This window comes from Scardinius erythrophthalmus (genome assembly GCF_964197995.2).
Source record: "Scardinius erythrophthalmus genome assembly, chromosome: 3".
NCBI lineage: Eukaryota > Metazoa > Chordata > Actinopteri > Cypriniformes > Leuciscidae > Scardinius > Scardinius erythrophthalmus.
Genome location: NC_138223.1, coordinates 14,233,084 through 14,245,789, shown reverse-complemented (window position 1 = coordinate 14,245,789; position 12,706 = coordinate 14,233,084). Strand labels below are relative to the sequence as shown.

At 37.4% G+C, this 12,706-nt stretch overlaps 1 protein-coding gene across 1 annotated transcript in view; it reads left to right on the top strand.

Annotated features, from left to right (window-relative positions):
- Positions 1-12,706, top strand: part of sorbs2a (sorbin and SH3 domain containing 2a) — a 54,392-nt gene that overhangs the window by 17,543 nt on the left and 24,143 nt on the right. The window contains exons 2-6 of the mRNA XM_081362235.1: positions 2,499-2,554; positions 8,132-8,158; positions 8,247-8,371; positions 8,653-9,237; positions 11,195-11,315. Of these exons, the coding sequence (XP_081218361.1) occupies positions 2,545-2,554; positions 8,132-8,158; positions 8,247-8,371; positions 8,653-9,237; positions 11,195-11,315 (868 nt within the window). The 5' untranslated portion in view covers positions 2,499-2,544. The remainder of the gene's footprint in view (positions 1-2,498; positions 2,555-8,131; positions 8,159-8,246; positions 8,372-8,652; positions 9,238-11,194; positions 11,316-12,706) is intronic.

Genomic DNA, 12,706 nt, shown 5'->3' with positions numbered 1-12,706 from the left:
CTGAGTGTTACACGACTTTCTTTGTAAGTTATAAATCTGTCAGTGGCCAAGGGATATCCGACAACTGCATCTTATTTTTATGTCTAAATGCTCTCTCGCATAGGCTCTCTCTATCTCTCTTTAATCCATTATGTCTGCTCCCGTTTAGCCTCAGTGAACGAGAGACATATTATCAGTTATTGTAAGGAGTGCGTTTGGAAATCCTCAACTGTTGCTATTCTTAAGTGGAGTGACATTATCATAACAATATCCCGACATAATTTCTATCTGCTACTGTCTGCATTACCATGTTCCCAGCTAACAGAGAATGTTCCCAGAATTTTGGATAACGTTCTGGCAAGGTTCTTCAGTTATGAAGAAATGTTTTTCCAGTATGTTCTTTTTGTATTTTATAATGTATACTGTTATTTCTATAAACATTAGTACAAAAACATTATTTTTACATTATTCATGGAACATTTTTTTCCTGAAATGTTTTAGTTGGACGTTCATCTAATGTTTTTTTTTATATATATATACTTGTTTCTTTTCTCTGTTCTCTGAACATTCTGAAGTATCTCCAAAACGTTTGCAAAATGATAATTTCGCATAACCAAGAAAAAAACATTTTTAAAACAATGTGATTAAAAACGTGTTAAAGGTACAATATGTAAGAATTTTGTATCAAAATATCCAAAAACCACTTCCACAGTGTTATATATTTCTTTCATTTGTGTACTTCCATTATCCTAAATGTTTCCAAGAATTTGTAAATTCAGAGAAATTTTACACAATTTTAAAAAGTGCCCGTCCCTGTTCACTTGTCGCCTGTCAATTACATAATATCTGCATTATCCCTGGTTTCCGCTTGTACTGCCATAGTAACCATGGCGACAGACGTGGACAACTGCGTTACGTCTAGCAGGACGCTCACGCTGTTGTTGTTTCGTTCAAACATTATGAATCATGGCAAGCAGACTTTTGGACAAAAGGAGAACTAAAACGAGGATCAATATCAGCGTGGCATTTTCGAGATGCCGAGAGCTCCACGTCCGCAACTAACTTGGACTTGACGCCACTCTTGCATGTACTTTATTAGACAGGTGAGCAAATGTACATAAAACAAATCAATGTTATATAGCTCAACATGGTGAAATGTTAGAATATGATCAGTATGTTATTCTAATGTTGATCTAGCTTACTGCTAGTCTCATATAGCAAACAAACTAACACAGAATAACATTATAACTTTCAACACTCTCAAATGCTGTTTAGTGTGATAGTATAAAGTTAGACCAAATGAAACAGCGCTGCGTTACCTCACAAGTTTAATTCGTCAAAAAAACTGACCTGTGTGAGTAGTAATTTAGCACTTGCGGGTAGTTCGGTAGAATGAAATGTCCTTATTCCTTTATATCCGCGGGACTCGCGTATGGCGCTGATATCTGTCTTCATACCACAGTCATGTTAAAAAACATGAATGTTTTCACTCATCCATAAACATTATTAGATCTTTCAGCATGACGACAAGTCCCATCATTCTGCTTGTTCACTGCGTCATCAACCTACGCCTTTGTTATTGTAAGAGGTTAGCGACCCCTAGCAGCGAAAAAATATATACATATTGTAGCTTTAAATATTCAGAGAACATTGAAACATAACGTTGTTCATCATAACATTCTTAAGGACTGTTCAGAATGTGCTTTTCCATTCCACTCTGCTACTCTTCCATTGTTTTTCTATGTAAACACATGCTAGACGGATGTGTTTGATATTGCACCTCATGTCTTTTGCAGTGTTTTGTACGTTTTGTTCTAAAATTCGGCACAACAAGATAAAATAAGTTCAGCTTTAAACAAAATTCATCTCTAGTCCTTTCATTTCCCCCCCCCCCATTCCACTGACGCATGTTTAACTGCAAAAATACATTCTGTGTGAACTGACCCTTATAACACATTTTTTTGTTAGCTGGGCAAACATTGTCTAGTGGGCAACATTATTTAGTATTCATATGAGACAGATGCAAATGCTATAATTATCCCACCACACACACTCCACTCCTCATATTTGCAAATTCTGATAGTGATTAGAGAGAGTGAAATATGTGTGTAGCACACTGTAAAATTAACACATAGCAGGCACACCAAGTGCATTCCTGGTGTCCAGACTGTCTGGTGTCAGTCAGAGTATTACAACATGTGCACACACACCGACGCCACCGTTTCTAGCTGTTGTCTGTCATGGATCCATATTAAGGTCTGTGTCTCCATTTGATACACAACAAACATGTTTAAAGCAGAATATCTTCTATATCTGCCACACTGAGTAAATATAACTTGTGCTAGTCATAGAACAGTTTAGGCACTTTACCATGCGGTATTGGGCATTAAACAACATAGATAATTTAGCTAATAATTAAGCATGCTAATTCATTCTTCAAAACAATATACTTTTAGCATCTATTTATGTAGATATAGAAGAATTGATTTTGAGATTATAAATAGTTTGATGTTTTACAGGTGAAAGTGTCCTTTTTCAGAACACAGATCAGTGGAGATCATCATCATGAATACAGGTAAGTCCGTTATTAAAATACCTGTGTGATTTCTTTGCCATTAGCCCATCATTAGTGTGCATTTGTAATCAGATTTTATGAAAAATGTCATGACATGTTGTGGGCTAATAAGATATTGTATCAAGAAAGAGATCAGAAAGAGGTGCAGTAAGTGCTTCTGGTTCATGCATCACACTTTAAATAAAGGTCAAGCCAAGCACACTGCATTCTGGGATATGCTAGAATATATCACACAGTAAGCTCTGTTGTATACTGTTCATTTGGACCAGCTTCGGACCAATTACTGCATTACTTTATTACATACCAGATGTGTTCACATCACACCTGGTTAGGAAACAATGTCATTAGGTGTGTACGGCTTGAAGCAGCGCTGTGCCGACCAATTGGTGTATGACATCAAAATTCTTAGAGAGCTATTAGAGAGCAGACGGCTCACTATGCTTTCAAATCGTTTTTGCGGTAATTTGATGTAATACACCAATCCGTCTGCAACGAACACACCTAAAATAATCTGTCATCTTTCCTGCAATGCTTTGCAAATCAGATACTGCACAAGTCGTATGCTGTTCTGTAAAGGACTAACTTTTAATTGGTATAATACAGTACCATTCAAAAGTTTGGGGTTTGTAAGATTTTTTTATTTTTTTTTTTGTATCTTATGCTCATCCTTTGCATGTATTAGATCAAAAATACAGTAAAACACAACATTTTACAAAATATTATTACACTTTGAAATGTTTTCAATTTTAACATAATTCAATAAAATTAATTAATTTATTCCTGATAACAACAATAATTCTAATATGCTGATTTGGTGCTCAAGAAACATTTCTTATTATTATCAATGAAAACAGTTGTGCTGCTTAATATTTTTTGCAAACTGATACATTTTAAAAAGGATTCTTTAAAGGATAGAAAGGTAAAAAAAAACAGCATTTATTTGAAATCAGGGGCGGACTTTACCATTAGGCAAAGGTCGGCAATTGCCTTGGGCCCCGAGCTACCTAGGGGCCCCCAAAATGCCCTATTAACTTATGTCTAAGGTTTTTTTTTTAATTATATATTTCTAAAACTCCATTTGCGAAAAATGGCATCAAATCATTAGTGTCGCAGACAGGAGGGGGCCCCCCCGCCTCACTACATTGGATTATTCCATTATCTCACTTACTGCGCATCTGCGAAAGTGACAAGGCTGTGCCAAAAAACTGACGGAGAAAAGAAGTGATTGACAGACAGAGTGTACAGAGTGACAGAGACAGAGTAAAAATGAAGCGAAGCTAGCTACCCAAGCGGTGCTGAAAAAAGGAGGAAGCGGGAGGAAAGCAAAAAGTCCGTAAAGGTGCGTGGCGCGAAAGATAAACAACACGCAGTAACAGGAGGACTGGGAAATACACAAACAGAGCAAGACGAGTCTAAACGCGAAAATTTAAAGTTTCGAGGTTACCCAAGCGGCTCAAATAAAAGAAATAAGTGAAAAGACGCTGATAAGTATTATTACGGCTACTGTTGGGGATACAGATCAGGAACAACAACGTCCAAGTCCAACGCACAGAAAAATCGTGAAGCAAAGAGGACACGGAGATCGACAGACAAAACTGAGCAGTTTATGAATCATGATATTTAAAAAAATCTCAGCTCTCAGATTCTGTCAATTCTATAACGAAATACAAACAATAGGTGAATTCAGGTAGAGTGGGACATCAGGTTGAGTGGGACACTTAAGCTTTTGAGTACTGTACTGGGTTAATTTTGTAAGCCAATCACAACAATTGTTACTGTGTTGTTGCTGAATGTCTATTGGATATGAAATAAAGGTTGTGATTGGTGTGACATCACAGATGTGGTCCAGTTGTTATTTTTCAAATTGCTTGACTCCTGGGACCTCATGGTAAGCCACCCGGCAAGTGTAAATCTATTTAGAATAATAAGGTTGATAATTCTGTCACTTATTATGTAACAATAAAACTTTTGCTTTTGCATACATTTACACTGTCTGTGTATTAGAGATTAATAACAATGAGCATCTAACTGTTTAAAATATTTGTGAAAATTAGATTCACAGCACTGTCCCACTCAACCTGACAGTGTTAGGTTGAGTGGGACAGTGCATTTCAGGTTGAGTGGGACAGTGCTGTGAATCTAATTTTCACAAATATTTTAAACAGTTAGATGCTCATTGTTATTAATCTCTAATACACAGACAGTATACATGTATGTAAAAGCAAAAGTTTTATTGTTACATCATAAGTGACAGAATTATCAACCTTATTATCCTGAATTCAGCCCCCCATGCCTCCACACTCACAACTGCGCCACCCTCACCTCCAGATGACTTCATCTTTCTCGGATGTGTTCACTGAAGTTGTTAAAAGGTGGTAAAAAGATGTAGGCTTAATGACAGTTCCATTCATTGAATGTAGAGTGAAGTTTACAATGTTACGATTTTTGCATTAGTTCCACAAATGCATTTAAAAAAAAATCCTTCCAAGTATTAATTCATTTGAAGGTCTCCGTTGTTGTATTTTGCGCTTCATAATGCGCCACACATTTATGTATTCTGGTTTTATTTACGTTTTACACAACGTCCCAACTTCATTGGAATTGGGGTTGTATTTCTCATGTTCATTTTAACCATAAAATAGTGTCCCACTTTCCCTAACAAAGTGTCCCACTCAACCTGATTGCTTCCAGTTTGCTGAAGAGGGTGTCAGATGGTGTTTAAAGATGAACAGTTTGTTAATAAATACATAAATTGGAAAAATTTCACCATAGTGGCCTTCATTACAATCTATTTAAACAAAACACATACAATTTTAATACATTCTAACTGATTTAGGTTGTTTAAAATGCAATTTACCAAAAAGTGTCCCACTTTACCTGACTTCACCCTAAATACCGTTTTGCCGTTTTAATGTTACGTGACAGATTCCTATAGCGGCATGTGAACTCATCATCTCTTGCTAATAGTAAATAAACACGAATTAACAATGTTGAAAGATACAGTATAACTTACCGAAATGTATAATCCTCTTTCATAATATCGATCAATAAGTGTTTTTCAACCGTGGAAAGCTGTAAAACAGCTGGAGAACAATCGTCACATAACTTTACCTCAGGAAAGCCATTTAATTGGCTAGAAAAATAAGAGCTATTAGAGAGTATTTGGCTAAATATGTGTAGGCTACTATATTACTCATTTTAACCTTAAATTATACCAGCTGATAGGGCTTTTTTTTCTTGAGAAAAAGTAACGCCTATCTTGTGAAACGTTACCTAATATTTATCCAAATAAGTCAATATTGAATCAAATCACAAGAATTGAATCGAAATGGTGAAATTTGTCAAGCAAAAAAAAAAAAAAAAAAAACATAGCTTACCAGAAATTGTACCATGTAGGCTAAACATTGTAACATGTTTCTGTTTAGGAGTAAAGAAGTGTATGCAGGGTTTAAAGGGGACGTTTTTTCTCCTCTCTAACCTTTACATCCCCGTAGATTAGCTTTACCTGCCTATCCACCATTCAGTTGGTACATATTTTTTTCGCTCTCTTTTAAAGATTGGATGGGGAGGGGGCCCATAGCTCTACCTCGCCTTGGGCCCCCGATTTGCTAAATCCGCCACTGTTTGAAATACTTTTTTTTTGTAATTCATTTCTTTACTCTCACTTTTGATCTATTTATTGCAATCTTGCTAAAAAAAAAGTACGAATTTCTTTAAAAAAAATCAAACTGACCCCAAACCTTTGAACGGTATACATTTTTTCATTTTATTTACTTTTTCTCTTTTTTTTTGCATTATCTTTTGGTGCAATAATGTTGCATTTAAAATGCATGTGCTTTGCTTTCTGTTTGTTTTGCATGTATGCTTCTGTGTGTGTGTGCAAACAAACATACTCCAGATAGCGGAGGACGTGCTCATAAAAGAGCATCCCTGTTGCTCCCTCTCTGGCCTGTGAAGAGGGTCCAGAGCTCACCCAACCTGTACGCTGCTGCAGGTATCAGTTATAGAGCAAGACTGTCTAACAGACACAGATCTTTAAAATAGAGTTTTTAGAATGTCTTTTTGCATATCAGTGTTCCATCTGTATAAGTAATTTAGATGAGTTTTCTCCCCAGTGTTCTGTTTGTGTGTGTGTATGCAAGCATGCTTGTTTTGCATGTGTTTGCAACATCTGTTTTGTTCCATATTTGTCTTGCTAAGTTTGAAGATAACAGAGGCATTATATTTAGGCTTTTCTATATTGTCAATATGATACAATTTTAAAGGAATAGTTCATTATTAACATAACATTATTAACTCACTCTATCTCTCAATATTCCTTGAATATATTCAAAGCAGATTTACAAGAACAGAAAACAATGGCCTGCATGTGCAAGATAATTAACATCTTTAAATTAAGCCTTTCAATTTAACATGTTAATTTAGGGCATTATAACACAATAAAAAGGTTAATGCAATTAATTGTGTGCCTTAACCCATATGCAAATGTCAGTAATATTACATTTTCTTACCATCAGAGCAATTCATGATTCATGATTAAAGTTAATATGACGGAACTTTCTAGTTGATTGACAGCCTTACATTAAATTAAAAGGTTTTGGGACAATTATAGTGTACCAGAGAAAGAAAAAAAGAAAAAGAGACTACTGGACATATTTTCTCTGAACAAATGGGGTGCTATAACAGTTTTCCAATTTAACGTAACCTAATCTGGCTTCTTAATTTATAAATAATGCTCAGTTTGTAGTCAGTTGTACTATGTGGTAAATATTGTAGACACTGTTCAGGTTTTAATGAAATCAATAAAACCATTTTCCCTTTCAACACACTCTCTATTAAAAATAGAAAATTGCTGCCATTTTGGTGCTAATAGTTACAAGGATCCAGGCAACTTTGTTGTTATTTTCTGTTGCTTTAGTGAGTTTGCTGAAAAAGTGACATGATGTCAAGACCTGCCAGGGACATGACAACTCATCTTTAAATTTTGAAAAGCTGCTGAATGTTGAATTGTTTAAGGCACATAGGCTACTGGTTTATCAGATGTCAGTTTGAATAGCAAAATGGAGACCATACCCTTCACTTTCACGTATAACAGTCCATACGTTACTGGACCCTCTGTCATCCTCACAGCATGTTCATGTATATTTTGCAATAGAAGATTTTTGTGCTTCCACTCTTTAAATGTACATAGTGTTTTAGTTTTAATCATCATAATGAGTAAGAGGATTAGGTATGTTTCAAACTTTGTGTGGTCTTAAGTAGTGTTAAGTGGCGTTAAGTAGCAGCTTCTGCTCTTTAATCTTCTGTCCTCTGTAATTCTGCATCTCTATTTTCATTCTCATATGTTGTCCGTCCTCCAGTTAGATGCTTTCAGGCATCATGGACCTAATTTTTGAAGGGACACCAATAGTAGGACTGGCTCACAATTTGCAATAAGCAAGATAGGACATACTGTAACATAATTTTTGTTGCAAAATCCACCTCCAAATGGATAGCTCTCTTATGTAGTTATTACAATTTTATTTGTTTGCAATTTTATGTTTATATTAATTATTAATATATCTTTTTTCCCCATAGGTAGTGATTCCCAGTCATCAGATTCAGGCAAGTGTTTGCTGGATGTGTACGTGATTCTGTTCATTAGTGTGTTTGTGTTTGTGTGCACGTGTATATATAATATCTTTGTGTGTAGATGCCTGGCGTTCACGCAGCGTGACTGAGGGGTTGAGGAATGGAGACGCCAGCAGCTCGTCCTTGACTGCTAAAGGCTTCCGCAGCGTTAGACCCAACCTACAGGAAAAGAAATCCCCTACACCGGTACATATTTATCTAATTATAATGCAATTTGGGCTGTTAATGCATTCTTGCTTGATCATACTGCTGTTATATATATATTTTTTATTGTACTTCATGACTGTTTAGATTAATATTGGTCATGTTTTCCAAAATGACTTTTTGGAAGTGTTTAGACAAGGGTTCATATCAAGTGTTTTCTTGACTCCTTAAGCAGTCAAACTGAAATTTCTCTATTTATTCTATTTAAAATTCACTCTATTTGAACTGATTTTATATATTTGAATTGACCTTTTTTCTGTCAGGTCCCCTTGCCGCCCCCTAGGAGAGAGAGCTATCACATGACCCCTAACCCCCCATCTTACAGTTCCCTCGCAATACTGTCAGACACCTTCCTCTCTCACCCACAGAATGATAATGTAATTTCCACAGGCTCTTACACTAACCAATCTAGTGCCACCTCCTCATTTTCAAACTCTAAGACCACCCGAACCTACACAAGCACCTCTGGAGCCCCCCTCGAGGAGCCCCCCTCGTCCCAACAGGCTAATGCTAACAGTTTTATCACTCGGGTTCTTGGGAGCAAATTGCCCTCTTCGAAATTCACCACTGACCATTTAAATTCAGCACCTAACAAGATGAATATGATTAATACTGACCCTATGTCTAAAACTAAGCGGAAAGGTACATCCGCTCCCCCACCTCAAGACCCCACTGCCACTTCTGAAATGCATGTAGCCTCTCTCTCCATCCAGTTAGCTCCCCGCAGTCCAGAACCCCAAGCAGAGACCCAATCAGGGCCTGAGACTGAATCCAGGACTAACGCATTGGACCCCGCTGACCCCATGCGACCCCCTGTCGTACCACCAAGACCAGCCAGCAATTTGGTGGTATTACTGTCATTCATTTACAGTGAAAATGTACAACTACTGTGCCAGTCAAAAGTTTGTAATAATTTATATTTTTCAATGTTTTTGAAAGAAGTCCTTTACGCTATCCAAACAATTTAAAAGAAACATTAAAAAATAGCTTCATTATTCCAAACTTTTGACCAGTAGTGTATCTCATACTCTTAAACCAACTGTGTAAACAGCACCCATTGACCCTCATCTGTTAGGATAGAGTGAACAAACACAGTCGGCATGATGAAAGAGCGTGTGTTTCTGCTAATTACTCATTTTGTTTTATATTTCCAGCCAACCTTTTATTTCTTCCCACAGATTTACCAGTTCTTCTTCACTCAACATGGTTAATTTGCTTTAATCACTTCTTGCTCACTGGCTTTGTTTTGTGTTCACGTTAATTTCTTGTCTTCCTTCCCTTTTATTCCCACTCACCTCCATCAGCGTGAGTTTTCCCCTGTAAGAGGGGGCACTGGAATGCTCTCTTCTGGACCCCCCTCCCCAGACCCGTCAGCTCGTCGCTCACCGTATAGCCGGGCGAGTCAGGATTCCCCCGACTTCCTGTCGGGGCTATTGCCCAAAGCCCTCTCGCCAACACCCTACACCCCTCTGGAACGTTCTGGGCTAATGTCGGCCTCACCTGCTGCGTCACCGGTAACCGTGTCTGCGCTGAGTCATTATTCATCATCCACGGTCGGGCTGGAGGAGCTGCAGATCTGCGGCATGGACTCCTCCCCCACGGCCACGGCCACCCCTTCCCCCACTCTCAGCCACGCCTCCAATGCCCCTGACGAGCTTCCTACCGCCCCGTCAGCTGCCACAGGCACTAACGTAACTATCACGCTCGACTGGCGCACCTCACCTCAATCTGCTGTCACGTTTGTTTGAATCTGCTCGTGTTTGTATGTCCTCACTAGTCTTTCAGCGCTATTGTATGTCTAACTTTGACATGCTTTATGTGTCAGCTTACAGCAGGTGGCTGTCTTGGTTTTCACTCTGCTCTATGTATTCAGTTTTTCATTGTGTGCTATGTATGTTGTTTCCCATTTAAAGTCAACATGCATGCGTCATGTGACATGTTTTAAATTGAAACAGAATGTAAAAACTGTAGGATGGATTTTATCCATTGAGAATTTAAAAGTGGGAGTCCATGGTAGAATGGAGCCAGACATAAATGCGAGTTTGTGGTTGAGAAAGAAATTTTATTAATATGAACAAAAACCTATTACTGCTGTACTATTTATTATTGTATATAAATGCACACTACCTATAAAAAGCTTGGAGTTGTTTTTTAAAAGAAGATTCTAATTTGCATTTATTTAATGTGAAATATTACAATATCAAATATTACATTTGTATTAAAGATTACAAACCTTTTTCTTTGGAGTAATGTGCATTGATTAATTGTCCAGGAATGTGTATTAAAAAAAGGAGAAATTTAAATTTCATGTTAACTTTAAGGTTCCTATGATGACCTCTGATTCTCCATGTGACCTTTCATGACGTTTGTTTGATTACTCGAACATCAATGGATTATGATTGTATAATGGAGCTATATTCCAGTGTTTTTAACACTCTTTCTTACATAAATTGCCCTGCACTTATTATCTACTAAAGGTTATTTTAATGTATGTTTGTTGTCATGTGGTCTAACAGTTTTTCAATTACATCTATATTTGTCGTCCATAATTTCTCTCATGTTACTACAGAAGCACCAACATCTGATCACAGCCTTTGTCTTTTTTGTAACAGCATTTTCCCCATTAATGACATCTCTCAGATACATTTGTTATACATTTGTCTTTTGATGTGTACTCTAATGTCTTGCATTTCTCATTTTTCTAATTACTTATTGTCTCATAGCTTTCACCCACTCATACTTTGTTTGACTTAAATTGACTCTATAAATGACATTACCTACAGTTCAATTTCTTATGTTCCCCAGGGTCAGATGGCAGTGAATGGAAGATCTCAGTCTCAGAGGCCCTTCTCTCCGCCTGTGTACCCCCCTCCACCCCCAACCCTCAGTCCAGGCCTGGTAAAGATTCAGCGGGGTCGTTGTTCAGGTGAGCTCCGGCTAGTATCGCAGAGTAGAGTTTTGACTATCAGCATATTGTTGCTTATTTAGGCAAGAACCGTCCACTTACAGTAGACTGAAATAGTATGTCTGAAGCACATGTAAAACAAGTTTTTTGCTACATAGTGAGACTAACTCGATTACATCATTTGTGGTTCTTCATGAGAGAGGCCATTCCCTGCAAGCTCCTTTGCTATTTGCTCATTATGACTCTATGATTGGTGGAATTTTCCATATAGAGAAAATGAATGGAGTTTTTAATTTTAGAATCCAACTATTTCATTCTATACACAACTCCTCTCCCCTGGCTTCATATGATAGTAAAGTGACCATTGAATGTGTACTCTAGAATTTTTTTCCAGAATACTATCTAGTATGACTAGGCATATTCAGATACAGCTAAACTTTTAAGTTTCCTCAATTGTCTTTTTGTGATTTTATTGATTGATTCCTAGTTTTGGCATTCTAAAATAATGGATTTGTAATGTACTGTACAGTTCTTGTTAGTGGATGCCGGTTTTGTCAGTTAACGGTGCAATCCAGTCCTCAGGATATGATGCATTTGCATCCATTAGACCAGACCAGAGCAATCAATACCTGAACAAAGGGAAACTGAGGACAGGAAAATCTCTGACTCTTTAGAGGGGATTTGCTTAGGATGGCAAATTCATACAATTGTTGTAGAAGAAAGATGCTGACAAAAAGTTTGCTGTAGTATTTCCACATGTCATTGCTTTTTTGTTACTGCAAACCTATAGATGTGAAGGAATAAATGTAGCTGTCTCATTTATGCTGTATCATGCAAATTTCATAGTTCAGGGTGCTTAGTCAGAGTGAGAGCTTGTGCCATGTCAGTGTTCCTGCTCAATTAGATTAGATTTGACTGTGACTGTCAAGCTCACACACGCCATTTAGTTTCTATTCCCAATTTCTGTCACTGTAGTGTAGTGGTTTTTTTTTGGGTGGACACTGTGTGATATTTGCCATGATTTTACCATCTGAGACACATTTTTGAGGAATATTCTAGATTTATGTTGCCGAAGGCAGTCTTTGTTCGCTTAGTGTGGCATACTCATAGACAACCAATTAATTGCCTTTACGATTAATTGCCTCCGACAAAGTCCTGACAGTAACAAATTTTGTGTCCTGCACTGTGACCGTATCTATGGAAGCAGTGTAATGAAGAGCCAATAGCAGCACAGCAATCAATGATGTGTGTGTGCGAGAGAGTGACAGAGAGGGAGAGACGTTCCGTTAAAAAGGTTGATACTAGGTTGTTGCACTGTCTGCATTTGCTGTTACCCAGGATCTCACTGGGGTCATATACAATTTGACAAGAAACAATTTTCAATGACAGAAAAAATTACACAGCAGTTCTAA